The sequence below is a fragment of the Canis lupus genome, chromosome 5 (genome assembly GCF_003254725.2).
Source record: "Canis lupus dingo isolate Sandy chromosome 5, ASM325472v2, whole genome shotgun sequence".
NCBI lineage: Eukaryota > Metazoa > Chordata > Mammalia > Carnivora > Canidae > Canis > Canis lupus.
In genome coordinates, this window is record NC_064247.1 from 61,486,897 (window position 1) to 61,503,729 (window position 16,833).

The following is a 16,833-nucleotide window of genomic DNA, read 5'->3' on the forward strand; positions in this document are numbered from 1 at the left end:
CCCTTGGGCAGTGATGTCCTAAAGCCATGCTCTGGGGACAGTGGCATGGTATGTATACCTGGGATGAACAGAGTCCACAGGTCAATGAGTTGGTTTTCCCATGGGAAGTCTGCATGAGAGGGAAGCCAGAGCTCTACTCTGCCCTGGGGAACAGCTGACTTGGACAGCTTTCTCAAGTCTGTAAGCTTCTGAAAGCCAAGAGCCCAAACAGTAACATGATCCCTGTGTGCGTCCTCCCTGGAAATCTGTTCTGGGGAGGCCCTGGGCACTGTATCTGGTGTTCCAAAAAAGCAGGGTAGAGAGCACATAACCCTGATGTCTACCAGAGGACGAGGCCTGGTGGGGTGGAGCGGCCTGTGCACCCATCCTGGCCCCCTGGGTCCATCTCTGTGGGTCACAGCCCCCAAGATTTCAACAGGAGCCATGTATCATCTTTAACGCCAGAAATGAAGCAGGTTTCTGCCAGGGGTGGGCTCTCTTCTTGCCAACAGTTAGAATGTCCCAGTTGTTTATTCAAGCAATACAGCCTTCATTGAGCCCTGTGTTGGGGACAGAACAGGTAATGAGACCCTCAAGGGCCTGCCTTCCCAAAGCCCACTGTCTAGGCATTGGAGGGAGCTGTAAGATTCAAGCCAGCACCCCAGCTCGGCACCCGTGGGTCCCAGAGTAACAGGCATGGCAGAGGCTCCTACCTTCATCAGGAAGGCAGAGAAATTTCTGAAAATACATGGAAGGCCATGCTAAGTGCAACAGGACAAGCTTGTAGGATTAAGTGAAACAGAGAAATAAGCACAAAGACCCAAAGCAAATGCTGTACCCAGGCCCCATCTAGGATGGATAGGGTAGGGGAGAAGTCAGGCAGCCATGGGTCAGGCAGGGTTGGGGGTCATTCATTCATTCAGCAAATCCACACTGACTTCCCAGTACCTGCCCTCACCACGGAGCAGAGGAGCAAACAGGTAATATAATACCAGGTGTGGGAGTGATCACAGGGCACCCAGCTGAGTCTGGGGTCCAGAGAAGTTTCCTGGAAGAAGAAGCATTACATTTGGGCCTCTAGGAATGAGTAGACAGAGGTTGGGATCACCCAGTGAAGGGAGGGCACTCCAGGTTCCTGTATGATACATCAAGGTGAAGGGTGCTCACCCCCTGCCCCTCGCTCTGACCTCTCTTTCCTTTGCTTTCAGCCCATGACACTGGTCTTGTGACCCTACAAGTTGCCTTCAACAACCAGATCATCTCCAACTCAGTGGTGTTTGAGTACAAAGCTCGGGCCCTGCCCACACTCCCTTCCTCCCAGCATGACTGGCTGTCATTGGACGGTAAGAACAGCGCTCGGATATCCTTGCCAGGTGCTGAGAAAAAGGGACACTTGGGGACCCTGCACACAGGTGTGAAAAAGAAGGAAACTTCCTAACTTCTACTTAGGGCAAAAGTCTTCACTGTGGAAAGACCAACAGGGTCCCTACTCCTAATCTGGGTTTCTCTCTGGCATGGAATGAAGTATATGAGTTTGGGCCTGTGGCTGTCATTCCTGCCAGGGGATACAGGTGGCCAGACAAGCCCCTGGGTTGCTAAGAGAAGCAGGGTCTGAGCATCCTCTGTTGCCCCCTCCCCAAGCCAATTTCTAGGGTGTCCTTGAACAGAGAGCCCCCAGTGGCCATCACCAAGCCCTGAGTCTCTTAGAGATGAAAGCAATGTGAGCAGCTGAGAGGAGGCATCTCAGGCTCAGCTCCTTTCATGTTCCAAGGCCCAGACAGGGGAGCTGTGTATTAAGTGCTTTTGCCTCATAGGGATAACAAGCCAAACCTCAAGGAAACCCTCAAATACTGGTCCCCCTGCAACTAGGCTGTTTCTACCTTAGCCTCTGCCCTGTGGGGCATCTGAAACAAGTCTAGGATCATCATCATGACTGAGGGTGGAGGGCCGGGGAGCCCCAATGTGCTCAAATGGAGGAGACAGGACCTGCTGTCCAAGGCCAGCTTTCTGAGAGCCAATGGCCTTGAATATAAGTTAGCGTTGGCACCAAAGGCCCTGCAGAGAAAAGCTGCCAAAGACAGGTGGGGGATGCTTAGGTCAGAGGCTGCCCTTCCCAGCTTGTTCATGCCTAGCAGAAGCCCCGGAACTGGCCTGGGGAGCTGGGCTGGTAGTCTGCTCTCCACCCCCTGATGGAGTGGAAGGGATGGCTGCACACATGTCAGTGTCAGGTCAGCCAGCAGAAGGGCTGGTCTGTGGAGTCCTCCCAGGGATCTCATCAGCCTGAGGTGTGGGCCGTGCCTAAGCCGACCCTGGGCCCTCTGCAGGGATCACTTCCCTAAGCACCTCTCCTCTGTGCACAACAGCCCTTTGCCTTATCAACTCTCAGGCTTCCCCTTGCTGCTGGCTGCTGGAGAGTTTCTGGGCTAGGGCACATGCCCTGAGCCACCCAATGTGCAAATCTCAGCCTCATCCCAGGCCGGCTCCAGCAGCGACAGGGTGCCTGGCGGCCACCCCGGCCACTAAATCCTCTGAGCTATTTCCCAGAGGTGGCTTTGGGTCAGCAGGCATCTGCACCCTGGCAGTAGCTGCGCGGGAGCACCAGGCTGGCCTTGGCAGCCACCCTGGGCGAGACCGAAGCCAGCCAGAGCTGTGACGATGACCTGCAGGATGTAACGGAGAAGGGCAGGGTGACCAGGGGCTCCCGTTCAGGAAATCCGGTTTCAGTTTTGCAGAACAAATGGGAAATGGAGCAGGGTACTCTGCAGAGTCCTGGCTCTCCCTGTGTGACCAGGTCACCTCACCAGGATGGACTGAAGGACATTGGGACAAATGGAGGACCTGCCTGGGATGTGGGAGCCCTTCAGAGAGCCAAGCCTCAGCCAGGCAGTAACTGGGAGCACAGGAAACATCAGCCAGCCCCCCCCCCACCCCACCCCAGAAGCCCAGGAGGTTATTGGTACAGCTTGGGGAGGATGCTGTGACCATGGAGAAGGGAAACCATCTCTGCTTCACCACAAAGACACCTCTGAGTCCTAGGCCATACCAGGTCCCTTAGGCAATGAGCAGGCTACCAAGCTGGACACCTGCTCCCCAGCAGCCCCTTCCCAAGGGGACCTGGAGCTCTGACCTCCAGAGGCCTCCAGTTGAAATAACATCCTCCAGCCCCTGACAAAATACACAGGGGAGAAGACAGGAGTCGGGGAAAGGACGTGGGAGGCCCACCGCACTACAGAGAACAGATCGGAGCCCTGCAAGACCTCGCGAATCCCGCTCCCTTCGGTCTTGGCCAGGTGTCCTTTCAAGTAAGGGGAAGGTGGCCAGAGCAGAGCAACCGTGAGACCCCTTCTCTAAAGGAATACAAGTGCCTCATCCAGCCCGAAGGGAAAGTTTCCCAGGATTTCACCAGCCTGATCAATAATAACCGTGCGGGGAGGGGGGAGCCGGAACTGCAGCCGCAGCGCCAAGGCAAAATGCGCCCCGTCAAAGGGGACAGCGGGGACAGCCCTGAGGGTAGGGGTCTCCGGGCCTCCGGGCCAGCCCCGTGGCTTGGCAGCGAACTCCGCGCGGGGGACGCGGCGCAGGGACCAGGCCGCCCGCAGCCTTCCTCTCAGCTCCCCTCCCTTCCCCTCCCGCCCCCACGGCACTGGGCAGGTTCGCCCTGGGCGCCGCCGGGAGGGGGGACGCGCGTGCTGCGGCGGCGAGGGGGAGGAGCGGGGGTGCAAAGGGGAGGGGGCGAGGCACCGCGGCGCCGGGCGAGCAGGGGCGCGGCGGCGGGCGGCGCGCGTGCACACACACAGACACGCGCGCGCCCAGGCCCGCACATGCGCGCACGCAGGCCCCCCGCCCCCCTGCTCTGCAATGCAGGGGCGCCTCGCCGGCCGGCTGGCACCGCCGCACCTCGCGCCCGCCCGCTGCGGCAGGGCCCCGCGCCTCTCCCCAGCCCCGCGGACGGCCAGCGGCGGGGAGCGCGGTGCGCTCCGGCCCCGCGGCCCCGCTCCCCATCGCGGGGGCTCTGTGCCCCTCCCCCAGCCCGGAGGGGCAGAGATGTTTGGGGAAGAGGATTTCTGCCTTCACTTGATCTTTTTGAATGGACGTTTGCCAGACGAAGGGCCGCGTGGGGGCACGAGTGTGGAGCGCGGCGCATCCGCACAGGCGCGCGGCCGTGGTGGCGCAGCCTTTGTCCTCCCGCACGGCCTTTGTCTGAGCCGCAGGGCCAGGTGGGGGGCAATCTCCACCCCCCCCGCGGGGCATCGGTGCCATGGCCCCAAAATCTTAGCTGAGCGCGGCCATCCGGACGGAGACCTAAGGAGGAGATGGGGTGGGGGGAAAGGGGGTGCTCCCGCCGCCACTTAGCTGGGGCCGACCTTGGGAAACGCAGCACATCCAATCCCAGGAGCTGCAGCTCCTCCGCCAGACCTTGGCGGCTTCTCCTGCGTTACCCACCCACCCCCAGCCTGTCTGCCTGGACCCCCACCGCCTAGCCCGGCCTGGCGGGTTGCAGGCCATGGTGCACATTTGTCCTGTGAATGCACGCGTGAGTGAACGAGTGCCCACCAGACGCATCCGTAGAGCTTAATCCCGCCCAGTGGTCAGGAAGGCTTCCCCAACCTGAGACATGGAGCCTGAGCAGGCATCAGCTAAAACAGGAGGGATGAAAAGGAGTATCCCAGGGAGAAGGGGCAGCGAAGGCTGAGGAGATGCAACGGTGGCTACCTTTGGCCAGGGCACTCTGAGAACTACCATTTTCACTATTTCTTACCCAAAGGTGCAAATTCAGAACAGATTCCCGCCCCCCCCCCCCCCCCCCCCCCCGGGGGCCCGACCCCAGAGTGTCTGGGGCAGGCCAGCTGTGCCTTCAGGAAGGAAGCGGGACCTCTTATAGGCTAGAGGCCCTCAGTGAGTTTACCCCAGAGACGTTTGTGGAGGGACTCTGGGAAATGTCTCTTCTTTCTGCCTGTTCTGGGTCCTGCAGACACAGCCGGGGATGTGCTGTCCCTGTGGATGGTCTCCCTGTGCCTGTGTTTGCAGAGAGTAAACCCAGGCCATTTGACACTGCGGATCTGGAGCTGAGGGGGTGGGGCTCACATCTAGCCAAGGGCACTGGGACACCTTTAAGTGACTCCTGTCCCTGGAATAGAAGATGAATGGAACTTCTGGGTGCACTGTTCTTTCTCTTGCAGCCATCTAATTCTTCTCAAAGCCAGATTGAGAAGCCCAGGGGTCCCTCTGGCCCCACCCCCACCCCACTGGCCCCTTTCTTGGAACCCCACTAAGCTGCTTAGACTTAGACTCTATTTTCAATTGCTTCTCAGGCAGCTGGGCCTCTGCCTGAGCAAGAGGATTGGAGTGAGGCCTGGATGCAGCTTTCTTGGGCTCGACAGCTGGCCACCTGGGCAGGCCTCCTGTTGACCCTTAGGGGCAGGAGAGGGACCTTGTCATCTCCAGCAGAGTGGGGAGCAGGGGCTGGAACTGACTTTATCCACTAGGTGCCTGCTTCCTGCATAGGAAGCCTCAGGGCAGGATGGGCACTCAGCAAGGCCAGGGGAAGTTATCCAGTAAGCCAGCCTCCAGGGCAGCCTGCCTTGGGGTTAGACATCTGGAAAGATGGAGAGTAAGGAGAGCTACTCTCTACTAAGGAGGTGGAGAGAAGGAAAAGCAAGATTTGGCCTCCTGATTTGGCCTTCTGCTCTGACCAAACCCTCTATGCTAACAGATGGAAGGTGTGTAGCTGGGGTGGTTCCCAGCTCTGCCCCCCACCTTCATGCTGCTTGCCTTACACACACACACACACACACACACACACACACTGCATGCTCCTGCCAGCCTCTCCCTTAAAGCAGGTTTCTAAAAACAGCCTCCACCCACCAGGAGCCAGAGGCCACACATGACGTAGAGACCATGGGGGTAGTCCAGTAGCAACAGGAGAGGGCATTCCAGCTGTGAGACGGGCCCCCAGAAGCCTCTGGGTGTTTTTTCCCTCCCATAGTGACACTCCAGGGCCTTCTGATGTGTATACTACGCCAGCTGCTCCTGGCCTGGCTCCCTCCCTCCCTCCTGCAGACCCGCAGCCCACCTCCCAGCTACCCACCTCTGCACTTATGGTGTGATGCCCAACTGTCCACATAGGAGAACATGCATGGAGCCGAACAATTTAGTTGTAAATAATTTAAAATATCACTGTTTTATTAAAAATAAGACAGTTTATTTTATGGAACAGGATACAAAATTCACAAGACTTTTTAAGATAAGACATTCAGCAGGAGTGAATTGTCATGACTTTGAAGAGCTGCCTTGAAGTATATCCATAGCCAGTGCCCCAGGGGCCCACCCTTACCTGCCTCTGGGAGGACTTTGGAGGAGAAGCTTGAAGGAGCACTGACAGGGGTCCTCCCCAAAAGTAAAGAAGTGGGTACTGCCAAGAGCCCTCTGGCACTCATCTGGAGTGGATTAGCTCATGGGTCTCTGGGTACTTCTTTGCATAAGCTAACCTGCCTGGATGTGCCCCAGACCTCATTCCAGAGACAAGGTGGCAGCAGAAAAAGCTGATTTGACCTAGTCTTATATGTAGGACTTGAAGCTGAGTGGCAGGAATATCCCCCTGTCTGACCTACAGCCTGTCTGGCCAGTGCTTTACTTCAAAGTGTGGGTTCTCTTCCCATAATCAGTCTTTGTGGGGTCTGCATCATTATAGATTGGGGGTGTCTGTCCTTAGCCCTCCTTAGCCAGAAACCAAGGGGCCTGGTCCTCAGATGCCTCCTAGAGAAGTGATCTCCCGCTGTTGGCAGCTGGGGCCACACCAAATAGATCTGTATAGAGCTCTTCTGTGTGGCAGGGAATGGGTCACCTTGGAGCTCACCCGCCTCCTTACAGCAGTGACAAATGGTGCCCTGCAGAGAAAGAGCACTGAGGAGCAAGCCCAGCATCTGCAGAGGCCAAGGAGGCAGCCTCTGCATCTTCATTCTGGCTGTTAGGGCAGGAAGCAGAGTAAAATCCATGTGGGAGCCCCAGATCTCTGCCAGATGTGGGCGCTCTTGTAGTACTGGCTTCCCAGCTACCTGAGGGTAAGGTGGCTTATTTTGAGGCATCAAGGTAGGGGGCTCAGGCCCTCTGGTGGTCAGTATCAAGCAACTTATACTTGACCATCACATTCATTTCCTGGGCCACCATAACAAATGAGCACAGACTCAGAGGCTTAAAACAGAAATATATTCTCTCTCAGTTCTAGAGGCTGGAAGTCCAAAATCAAGGTGTCAGCAGGGCCATGCTCCCTCTGAAAGCAATAGAGGAATTCATTTGCTTCTTTCAGCCTCTGGTGGCTGGTGACAATCCTTGACGTTCCTTGGCTAGTGACAACATGACTCCCATCTCTGTTTCTATCATCACACAGCACCTTGTCCCTGTGTCCTCATCTTCTCTTCTTATAAGTGTACCAATCATTGGCTTAGGGCCCACCCTATCCAGTATAAACTCATTATAACTACTTATATCTATAATTAACTAATTACAAAAACTTTATTTCCAAATAAGGTTGCATTCTGAGGCAGAGGGAGAAGAGAGTGCCCCAGGAGAAAGCAGGCTACTTGGACATTCACAGAACATTCCAGAAGGAGCCTGTGATAGAAATTGAGAAGGAACAGTCAGGGGAGTTGAGGGACCAGGAGAAGGTGGAGTCACAGAGCCTATGGTCTGGAGAGCCTCACAATGGGGATGGGACACCCAATGGGGTCAGAGGTACTGAAAGCCCACAAATTGAATGGCAGTTAAAAGGCAATAGGGTGCTCTCTCCTGGGCCACTCTCTTCTCCCTGAGGGCTTGCCCTCACCCGGAGCTCCCTTTATGGTATAGGAAGGTGAAGGTGCACTATCTTCTCCCTTGTGCCTCTTCTCAGATCCAGAACCATCCATCTAACGGTCCCCCAGGAACAGCTTGGCTCGGATTTCTCTTGGGCAAAGTCAACATGTCACAAATCTTATTCACTACCATTCTTTTGTTGCCCTCTGCAACCCCCATCTCCTACAACATTCCCCACCTCAGTGGACGGCCTGACCCCCGGAAGCTGGGAGTCACCCCAAAACCCCTTGCCCACCCCTGTCTGCACCCCATTGCCGTCCTAATGCTTTTGTCCCACCAATCTCCCCTGCCTCCCTGCATACCCTGTCCACCACCTTCATGCAGCCCAACGTAACCTCACATGTGCTGACTAGTCCTCTGGCCTTTCATCTTGCCTCCTTTCACCAGGGCCATCAGCTCTTCATCTACTGTGCACTGGACACTGCTCTAGGCTCTGGAAAACCTTTATTCTCATGGAGTTTATATTCCAGTGGGAAGGAGAAACAACAAATAAATCACAAAGGAAAATATCAAGGCACTTAAAATGGTGGCCTAATAAAATAAAATAAAATAAAATAAAATAAAATAAAATGGTGGCCTAGTAGAGGGTGCCAGGGTGGCTACTCGAGGGGGCGGGGGGTGGTCCAAGGAGGCCTCTATGGGAAGACAATATAACAGGAAAAGAGCCAGCCACAGTAAGAACATGGGAAGAATATTACAGGCTGAGGGAATAAGAAGAACAAGGCTGCCAGGGAGAGAAAAAGCTGATGAAGCCCCTGCAGCTGAGCAGAGTAAGGGAAGGTATAGGGGAGTGAGACAAGTCTAAGGAGGTCAGCAGGGGCCAGGCCACGTGCAGCCCATCAGCCAAGGCAGGGAGCTGGAATTTTATCCTGAGGACAAAATTGGGGGCCATGGGAGGGTTTTATGCAGGTAAGTCAACACCCTCAGGTTTATGTTTTTCTGATCCGCAGCCACCTGACACTCTTACATCAGTGCAGGCAAGATATGATGGGGGCCCCCAAGGGGGCCAGTAATGATGAGTCCCAAGAGACACAGTTTGGGGTTTGGAGGTAGAGTCAAGGCTTCTGTGGATGATTTAAACATGGAGAATGAGAGAGACGATGGGTCATACCTAGGCTTGGGGCTTGGTGGGTACGGTGGATAATTCCCTGAGATGGAGGAGTTTGAAGAAGCAACAGGTTTGGGAGATGGGGAGTGAGGAGTTTGGTTTTGCTCATGTTGTGCTCCACTGCCTTATTAGGGTCACCAAGAGTACTTTGGAAGTCTGTAGGCCAAGGACAGTCAAGAATGGAGATCAGTTTTAGGAGTCATCGTCTCATAGATGGAATTTAAAGCCATGGGCTAAATGCCATTGCTCCATGAAAGAGTGTAGATAACAGAGGGTGGGTGGGTACAGGGTCCACCAAATATCTGGCTCCCCCAGATATTTGGATGTCAACAGAAAGGAGCTGGCAAAGAGTCTGGGGAGAAGCAGCCAGCAAGTCAGGAAGAAGATGGGAGGACATGACCCCAGGGAGGCTAGGAAAAGAGGGGCTGTCACCAAAAAGGCTGTGGGCATCTGTGTCACCTGCCAGGTGAAAAGTGAGGCAGAGCATTCTGGGTAGAGGAAGCCACATGGAGGGAGATCCTCAGGCAAGAGAGAGCCATGTGAGTTGAAAGAACCCAGAGAAGTGGCTGAAAGCTCTGGATGAGATGGTGCCAAACCTGTCTCTGAGCTCAGAGCCGTGGCCTTCCCCAGTCCAGGGCAGGACAAGAAGGCCCTCCGCCTCCTACCTGACCCAGGAGGTCTTATGCCTCCAATACCTCTGCCCTTCCTTGTGCAGCAAGAGGAAGGACAAGGCCTGCTTTGCCTGTCTGGCCTTCTGGTATTAGCCCAGAAAGGCAGCTTCCCTGTCCCTGGACCCAGGGAGACATCCTGCAACTGCTCTGAATTCCTGGGACAAGCTCTTTCCCACTTGTTCCCCATTGGGGTTCAGGGACTGGGGGTGAGCCCAAGGCAGGAACCAACTGTGACTTATCACCGAAGGGCATGTGGCTGTCAGACCCCTTCGAGACAGCTGTCAGCCCCAACCCTGATTGTGGCTGGAATACAGGAATTGTGTGGATGGGCTCAAAGACTGCCTGGCAAGCCCACTCAGGCAATTGTACCCCTAGCTCCTCATATGATTGTATCAGACTCCCATTATCCTATCACACAGCATTTGGATGTGGGCAGCTATGCTCCAGAAGCTATAGCCTCAAAGAGAAGCCTCTTGGCAAAGCTGGGACCCCAAGGAGACCAGAAGACCTGGGGTACAGACAGCAAGCCAGTGTTTTGCTGGCTTCCTTATCCTTTCCTGGGATCTGGCTTCCTGACTACCTCCCTGGAAAAGAGTGGAGGTGTTGATCTGTTTATCCAGCACTGAGGAGCAATGATCCTAAGACTTCGACACTCAGAATGTCACCAGCAAGGAGAAGAGGCAGCTGCCCCTGGCCTCCTGGAGGAAGTGAGTCCCGGAGGTCCCAGACAGGGTAAGGGGAGACACCTCTCTGCAGTCCAGCTCCACACAGGACTGAGCAGGCCAGACAGCCTCTGGCTGGGGCTAAGAGTAAGGCCTCTCCCTTTAAAAGCTCCTAAAAATACACACATTTCTGATCCATCTAAGCAGCCTGATGACCTTGTCCCTGCCTGTGACAACAAGCCATTCAAAATAGTCTGACAGGCTGAAGACTGGCTTCCTCTACTGCAGTAACCTGCTGACGCTTTACACTTGTGAACCCAAAGTCCTTTGTTTGAGAACAAAAAGTAGCAGGCAGGTATGTGTCAGATGTTCCATGCTTATTAAGAATAACAGGAGACATTTTAAAAATCAGTGGCAGAGGGGAAATAGTTGACACACCAGAAACAAACAGAATCTTCGGGAGTTAGAACTTGAAGGAAGCTCAGTCAGCAGGTAGTCCAACCTCCTCATCCTTTTGGCAGAAATCTGGGCCCAGAGAAGGGCGGTGACTTGCCCCAAACCATCACTAAATCAGAACAGAAGCCCCTCCTGACCCTTAGCCCAGCGAGCTCCCCTCCCTGCATAGCCAGACTCACCAAAGCTCTGGGAACCAGGATGCAGGTGGGGAGGAGAAATGAGCTGGCTCGAAGCCACGGCTGGTGTGGTGGACTGTGGTTTCTTTCCCTTGGTCCACATTTGCTCAGGTGTCGGGGCTCAATGAGCTGATGCCCTTTCCCATGATTAGCACTGACGAGAGAGTGGGAACCATGGGCAGAGGGACTGGTTCTGACGGCAGAGGGGAGGCTCCCCAAGCGTCCTTTCTCTTGTCCAAGTCCGTGATGTGCTAGTGACGAGAGCAGGGCACTCAGCCCCAGTCTTCATCCCGTTCAGCAGCACCAGCATTGAGAAGAGCTGGTGACAACTTGTGTCATTTCAGTGACATCAAGCTGCATCCGGTGGTCTTGACACACAAGGGAGAGCTGGCATACCTCTGAGCCACCACGACTGTCTCTTTCTGCAGAAGCTGCTTCTTAGAACAGAGCTGCCCACCCAGGGGTTACAGCAGGCTGACATCTGAGTCCCTGCCACCTGCCAGGCCCTTGCCATGAAGCGTTTAGGTGAATCGATGCACTAAACTTCCAGCAGCCTACAAGATCCCCCATCCTCCACATGAGGACATGACTCCACCCACCTGCTCTTGACTTCTACACAGTGGGAATTAGAAGCGTCCCTTGTCCCTGCTCTTCTCTTCCCATTATGCTCTCTCTCCAGCCAAGCAGTTTGCAAATTAGTACCTTCAAGCCCCACAGGGCTTCTTCCCCTTGGGTCTGTTGCTGTCCCATCTTAGGCTTTTCTTTTCCCAGACATGCGCCAGGGCCTCCCAGTTACCCACCACTTTCTTTTCCTTCCCATCCATGCTCTAGGCCACTGATTACATTCAGAAAGGATGGATGGAGCACCCACTGTGTGCCAGGTGCTGTGCAAGGTGCCGTCTGCCAGAAGAGACAGCCAGGAAGACAGGCAAACATAACCTGGGTGTAGCGAGATCTGTTAGGGAAGGAGGGATGGAGCTGCGGGAGCACTGGCTGGGAGGGAGGCAGGGGTCCTCTGTTCCTTGGCAAGGTTTGGATAAACTCACTTTCCAGCGTTGTCGGATATAGACCCTTTGTAAGCTGGCCTCAGCCTGCCTTCTCAGCTCATCATCAGCCCTCCCTGTCCCCTGGGTAATGCTCCACTCTGCTCTCTACTACAATACTCAGATTTCCCCCTATGTACCATGCTGTTTCCCACCTCTAGATCTTCGTAAGGACTTTCCCTCTGATCCCGTGAGTCTCTTCCTTGTGATCAGTTTAGAGAACCTCTGCTCTATTGAAAACATCTACCCTAAGCCCCCTCCCCTATAAAAGCCAATTCTCCACCTCATCCTCTTTCCCTCATATGCAGGGTGCCTTCTTTTTTCCTGGCTTTCCCATCACACTTGATAAATTCCTCCATTAGTGATTATTCTTTGTAATCATTTATTCACTGTTTGGTGCCAGGCACTGGGCCAAGTGCTGGAATCAAAACAAATGAACAAAACCAGAAGAGGTGCCTGTGCTCAACCAGTTTACCATCTAGCGGAAGAAAAATCAGACCTGGCCTCCAAGCCTTCCCACAAACAAGAACTTGGGGAGCTTGTAATGGGATGAATGACTCCTCAGGACATCTGGGAGTAATTTCTTGAAGAAATGACCTGTGAACTGAGATCTGAGGAAGAAGATGTTAGTTCCATGAAGAGAGGATGCAAGAATATTCTAGGCAGAGAGAATAGCATGCACAGAAGCTCTGTGGTGGGAGGGAACCCCATGAGTATAAGGGAGCCTCACCACATGAAGGCTGGTGAGGTGGAGAGGGAAGTGGGGATCAGAGCACAAAAGCTAGTGGAGTGCTCGAGGACAGGACTGTGTGGGTCAAGCTAAGAAGAGATGGCTTTGTCCCCAAGCAGAGGGCAGACACTGAGGGTTTGAGAGGCAGTGACATGGCCAGGTGTGCATTTCAAGCTCTCTTGGCTGCTGTTTTGAGAGTGATGGAAGGGGGTTCAGAGCTGGTGAGGTTAGACCAGTTAATCCTCCAGCCTGAAAATGATGCTGTGCTTGGTGGTTCTAGAGAGAAGGGACAAACTCAAGAGACATTCAGGAGGTGGCATCAATATTAAATGCAGGTGTATTAGTTATGAGAGTTCTGTGTCATTCACCCCGGCGAGGACTAGTCATAGGTTGGGCTAAATTTGAAGGGCCTTTGGGACATCATGTGAAAAATCAATAGTGAGTGAGTGGATGTTGGCTCCAGAGCTCAGAGAAGCATGTGGGCAGAAGAGAGTAATCTGTGACCAGTCTGCATGGAGGTGGCATTGGATGAAATGGGTCAAGGGGTGTGGATGAAGTTGACAAAAGTGAGAATATAGCTGAATCCTAAAGCCAAGGACTTTTGTCTTAATTATCATCATATCTCAAGAGACTGGGAACACAGTAGGTACTCAATAAATATTTCTTCAAGGGATAGATAGATGGACATATGGATAGATGGATAGACGGATGGATGGATGGATGGATGGATGAGCAGATGGATGGACTGATGGACAGCCAGTGGTGTTTGGTGACCATCATTGTCACTGCTGACTGCCTTAGCTTTAGGCTGTAGCATCCCTGATGTCAAGCCAGGCTGGGGAGGGTGTCCAGAACTGATTAGGCACCATGGCCTCCTGAGAGCCACTCTGCTGGACCCATGGCTTTATAAGTCAACTGTGCATGTTCCTGCCTCTGGGAGCTCATGGCCTAGGACCCAAGGCAAACATGTAACACAACTGGTGTGATGAGTGCTCCATAGAGGCAGGTCCTGAGTGTTATGGGAGCAGGTGAAAGAGCCAGGGGTATCCCTCTGTGCCCCCATCAGGAAGGAAATGTGTTTGATAGGGGCTGATCCTACATGAAAACTTAAATGTTTGCTCATAGACGTGGTCTCCATATGTAGAAAGAATGTGAGAGAGTTAACCAACTGTGAGGTTAGAGGGCGCACAATCCATACCAGACCACCCTCAATTCTTATACGAACTGTAAGTTCTGGGGTCCCTAAGTCTTTGCTCAGATTTGCTAATGCACTGAAAGGATTTACAGAACTCACAAAAGTTATACTCAGTTACAGTTTATTACATCAAAAGGATACACATTAAAACCAGCCAAGGAAATAAGTATAAAGGGCAGAGACCAGAAGGCCACCCTGTGGAGTCGTGGAAAGTGTTTGTTTGCCCAGCAACCATATGGGACAGTGTTCCTGGAGTATCATCACCAACTAAGGAGGCTCACAGGAGCCTCGGTGTCCAGGGCTTTTATTGGGGCTCCATTACAGGAGCATGAGCAATTGCCCACCTAGCTGATCTCCAGAGGTGGCCAACACTGTGTGACTAAAAGCCTCCACCCTAAATCACATTGTTGGTCCTTTTAGTGTGGCCAACCCCACCCTACAAATATCCCCTGGGACCAGCCCTTACTTTAAATCATACTGTTAGACAACCAGTCACCCAAGGCCTCCAGGCAAACAAAGACACTCCCATAAACCTTAACATTCCAAGGGCTTAGAAATCATCTCTCAAAGGCGGGGATAAAGGCCAGACTTCTTTTCGGGGCAACGTTACATTTTTTACTGAGGAGGACAGTACCTCCTCCTTCTCTGTTCCCACCTGCTTTCACCTGCCTCCCCTGCTCCTCACCACAACAGACCAATTTCTTTCCCATGTCTTCGTTGAGAGAGGAAATGTGTGTTTTCTGTTGTCTTTGTTTTTTTAAAGATTTTATTTTATTTATTCATAGAGACAGAGAGAGGGAGAGCGAGAGGCAGAGGGAGAAGCAGGCTCCATGCAGGGAGCCTGACGTGGGACTTGATCCAGGGTCTCCAGGATCACGCCCTGGGCTGCAGGCGGCGCTAAACCCCTGAGCCACCGGGGCTGCCCTCTGTTGTCTTTGTTGCTGTTGTTTTTGAAGTGTTGCCCCCACACAGATCTTGTGTAGTCTTCAGCAATTCTCTGGGGCCAAAGAACACATTTTATTAGGAAAAAATGGCTGGGGTGAATACCTTGTCTTCTGCAGAGAGTATTGTCCAAAGCTCAAGATTTCCTAGGCAGAGATGCTAAAATAAGCAGATTACAGATCAGTCTACCAAACTGTGAATTAAGGAAGAAATTCTAGAAGCCTTTGATGGCCAAGCTTATTATTCTAACATATTATTTCAATTACCTCTTTAAATTACTCACCTGTGCCACAGCCTGTGATGGTCTGTAAATGAACCTGCATCCCATCTCCATCCTGCAGAAGGCACCCCAGGCTCTAGCAATGTTCTCTTCTTCCTAAAGTGTTCTCCTGATGGCTCCACTTGCTGCTGCAGGGTTATGAGCAGCTCCATTTGGAGCAGCCTGGCCTCCTCCCTCCTGCCCTCTCTCCCGTCTTCCTCCTGGATACTGGGGACTAGGAGCCTGGAAGAAGCCCTAGAACCAGTTCCCCCTCTCCCAACAGTGCTTCTCTTTCTTCTGCCAATACTGGTGGGAATGGATCAGACCTTGCAAATGGTGACCAGCTGGGTACAGTTGGGGATCTCAGAGCCAGGACAGGGACCGAGGCAAGTAATTCACCTCTAAGAGAAAGGGAAGACATAGAGGCGGCATTCACAGCCACCTTCGAGGATGTTAACAATTCAGTGTGATTCTTCAGACTCAATGCTCTAATTTTATAAGCTCAGTGATGTTTATTATGACATTGAAGGCCTGGCCTGGGTCACGCGGGAGCTGTGAAAACCAGTGGAGCTCCGTTGTGTACCTCCAACAGAGTAGGTCCTGCACAGGGGTGCTCTGGAGCCACCCCAGAACCACTGCAAGCACAGCCTCACGGTGCTGGGCCCGAGGTATACAAAGCCCCCACTTATCTGCAACTTGGAGATGGCTAATGCATTCATCACGAGTCTTTGCGCTCCTCACTTGAAAAGCAGCAGGAGAGAACCAGCTCCCAGCAGAAAGCAAATATGCAGCAGGAAGTCTGACTCCAGGGCCTGATTGCAGTTAAAGACATCATTCCTCCCCTGACATCCCCGTGTTTGATACCTAGGAAGAAAGTGAGTGGGTGCTCATTTTATATTTCCCATGTTACTTAAAAGTGAGTTAAAGCCAGGAGGATCGTTGGGCGGGGCTGCATTTCTTGTCATGGTGCTCAGGGCATTTCTCTTTGGAAATGGATGGATGGTGCTTCTCAGGCCCATGGGTAGCAGAGCCATGCTGGCTTACAGGTCCTGAAGAAGCCAGTGAGCTGCAGGCCTATGCGGGGTTGTGGCCACAACATGAGGGTCCACAGCAGAAACATGACCTGAGGTGTCAAAGAGAGGTGAACTGGGGGTGTGCATGACACATACCTGCTTTTTTTCCCTGGTCCCCTTTTTGTTTTCCTCACTTTAGCGCCAAAGGGATCTAAAACTCCCTGAAGCTAATGTGTCAGCTCTGCTTCTCTGACATGCACAAGAGGGGTACAGGTCTAAATTAGAGACCCGTACAGGTGCACTGGTCTCTAATTGTGCCTTGTCTTTTGACTGCTTTTTTCTTCTTTTGGTAACTCAGAACACGACGTGGTGCGACAGCATTCCCCGGTGCCATTGTGACCTCAGTAATTATTATTCCTAGGCAGCTGCTAGTTGCTTCCTTAAAAGGAGAACTTTCTAACTCTTGCTTTCACTGGCGCATGAGCTTCAGGTTTGGGTAGGCAGCAACCGTCAGGTTGGTGATCTCAAAGCGGTTTTCACCCTAAATACAACATATGGATCTTCGGACTCAATTGTTGCCTATGAGAACACACTCGTTTCTCTTTAATCAGATTTCCATGTTAAGAAAGCGTGGCATCTATTTTATGAAAAAGCACACAATGGCAGTTTTAATAAGTGCATTCTGAGGGTACCTTTCCAGTAAACACCTCCAATCACAAGCATGACTCCACTGGACGTGGGTGCACGG

At 53.1% G+C, this 16,833-nt stretch overlaps 1 protein-coding gene across 1 annotated transcript in view; it reads left to right on the forward strand.

Annotated features, from left to right (window-relative positions):
- CAMTA1 (calmodulin binding transcription activator 1) overlaps positions 1 to 16,833 on the forward strand; it is an 849,138-nt gene that overhangs the window by 771,373 nt on the left and 60,932 nt on the right. Inside the window, 1 exon segment of the mRNA XM_025427290.3 lies at positions 1,188 to 1,322. Coding sequence (XP_025283075.3) covers positions 1,188 to 1,322 — 135 coding nt within the window.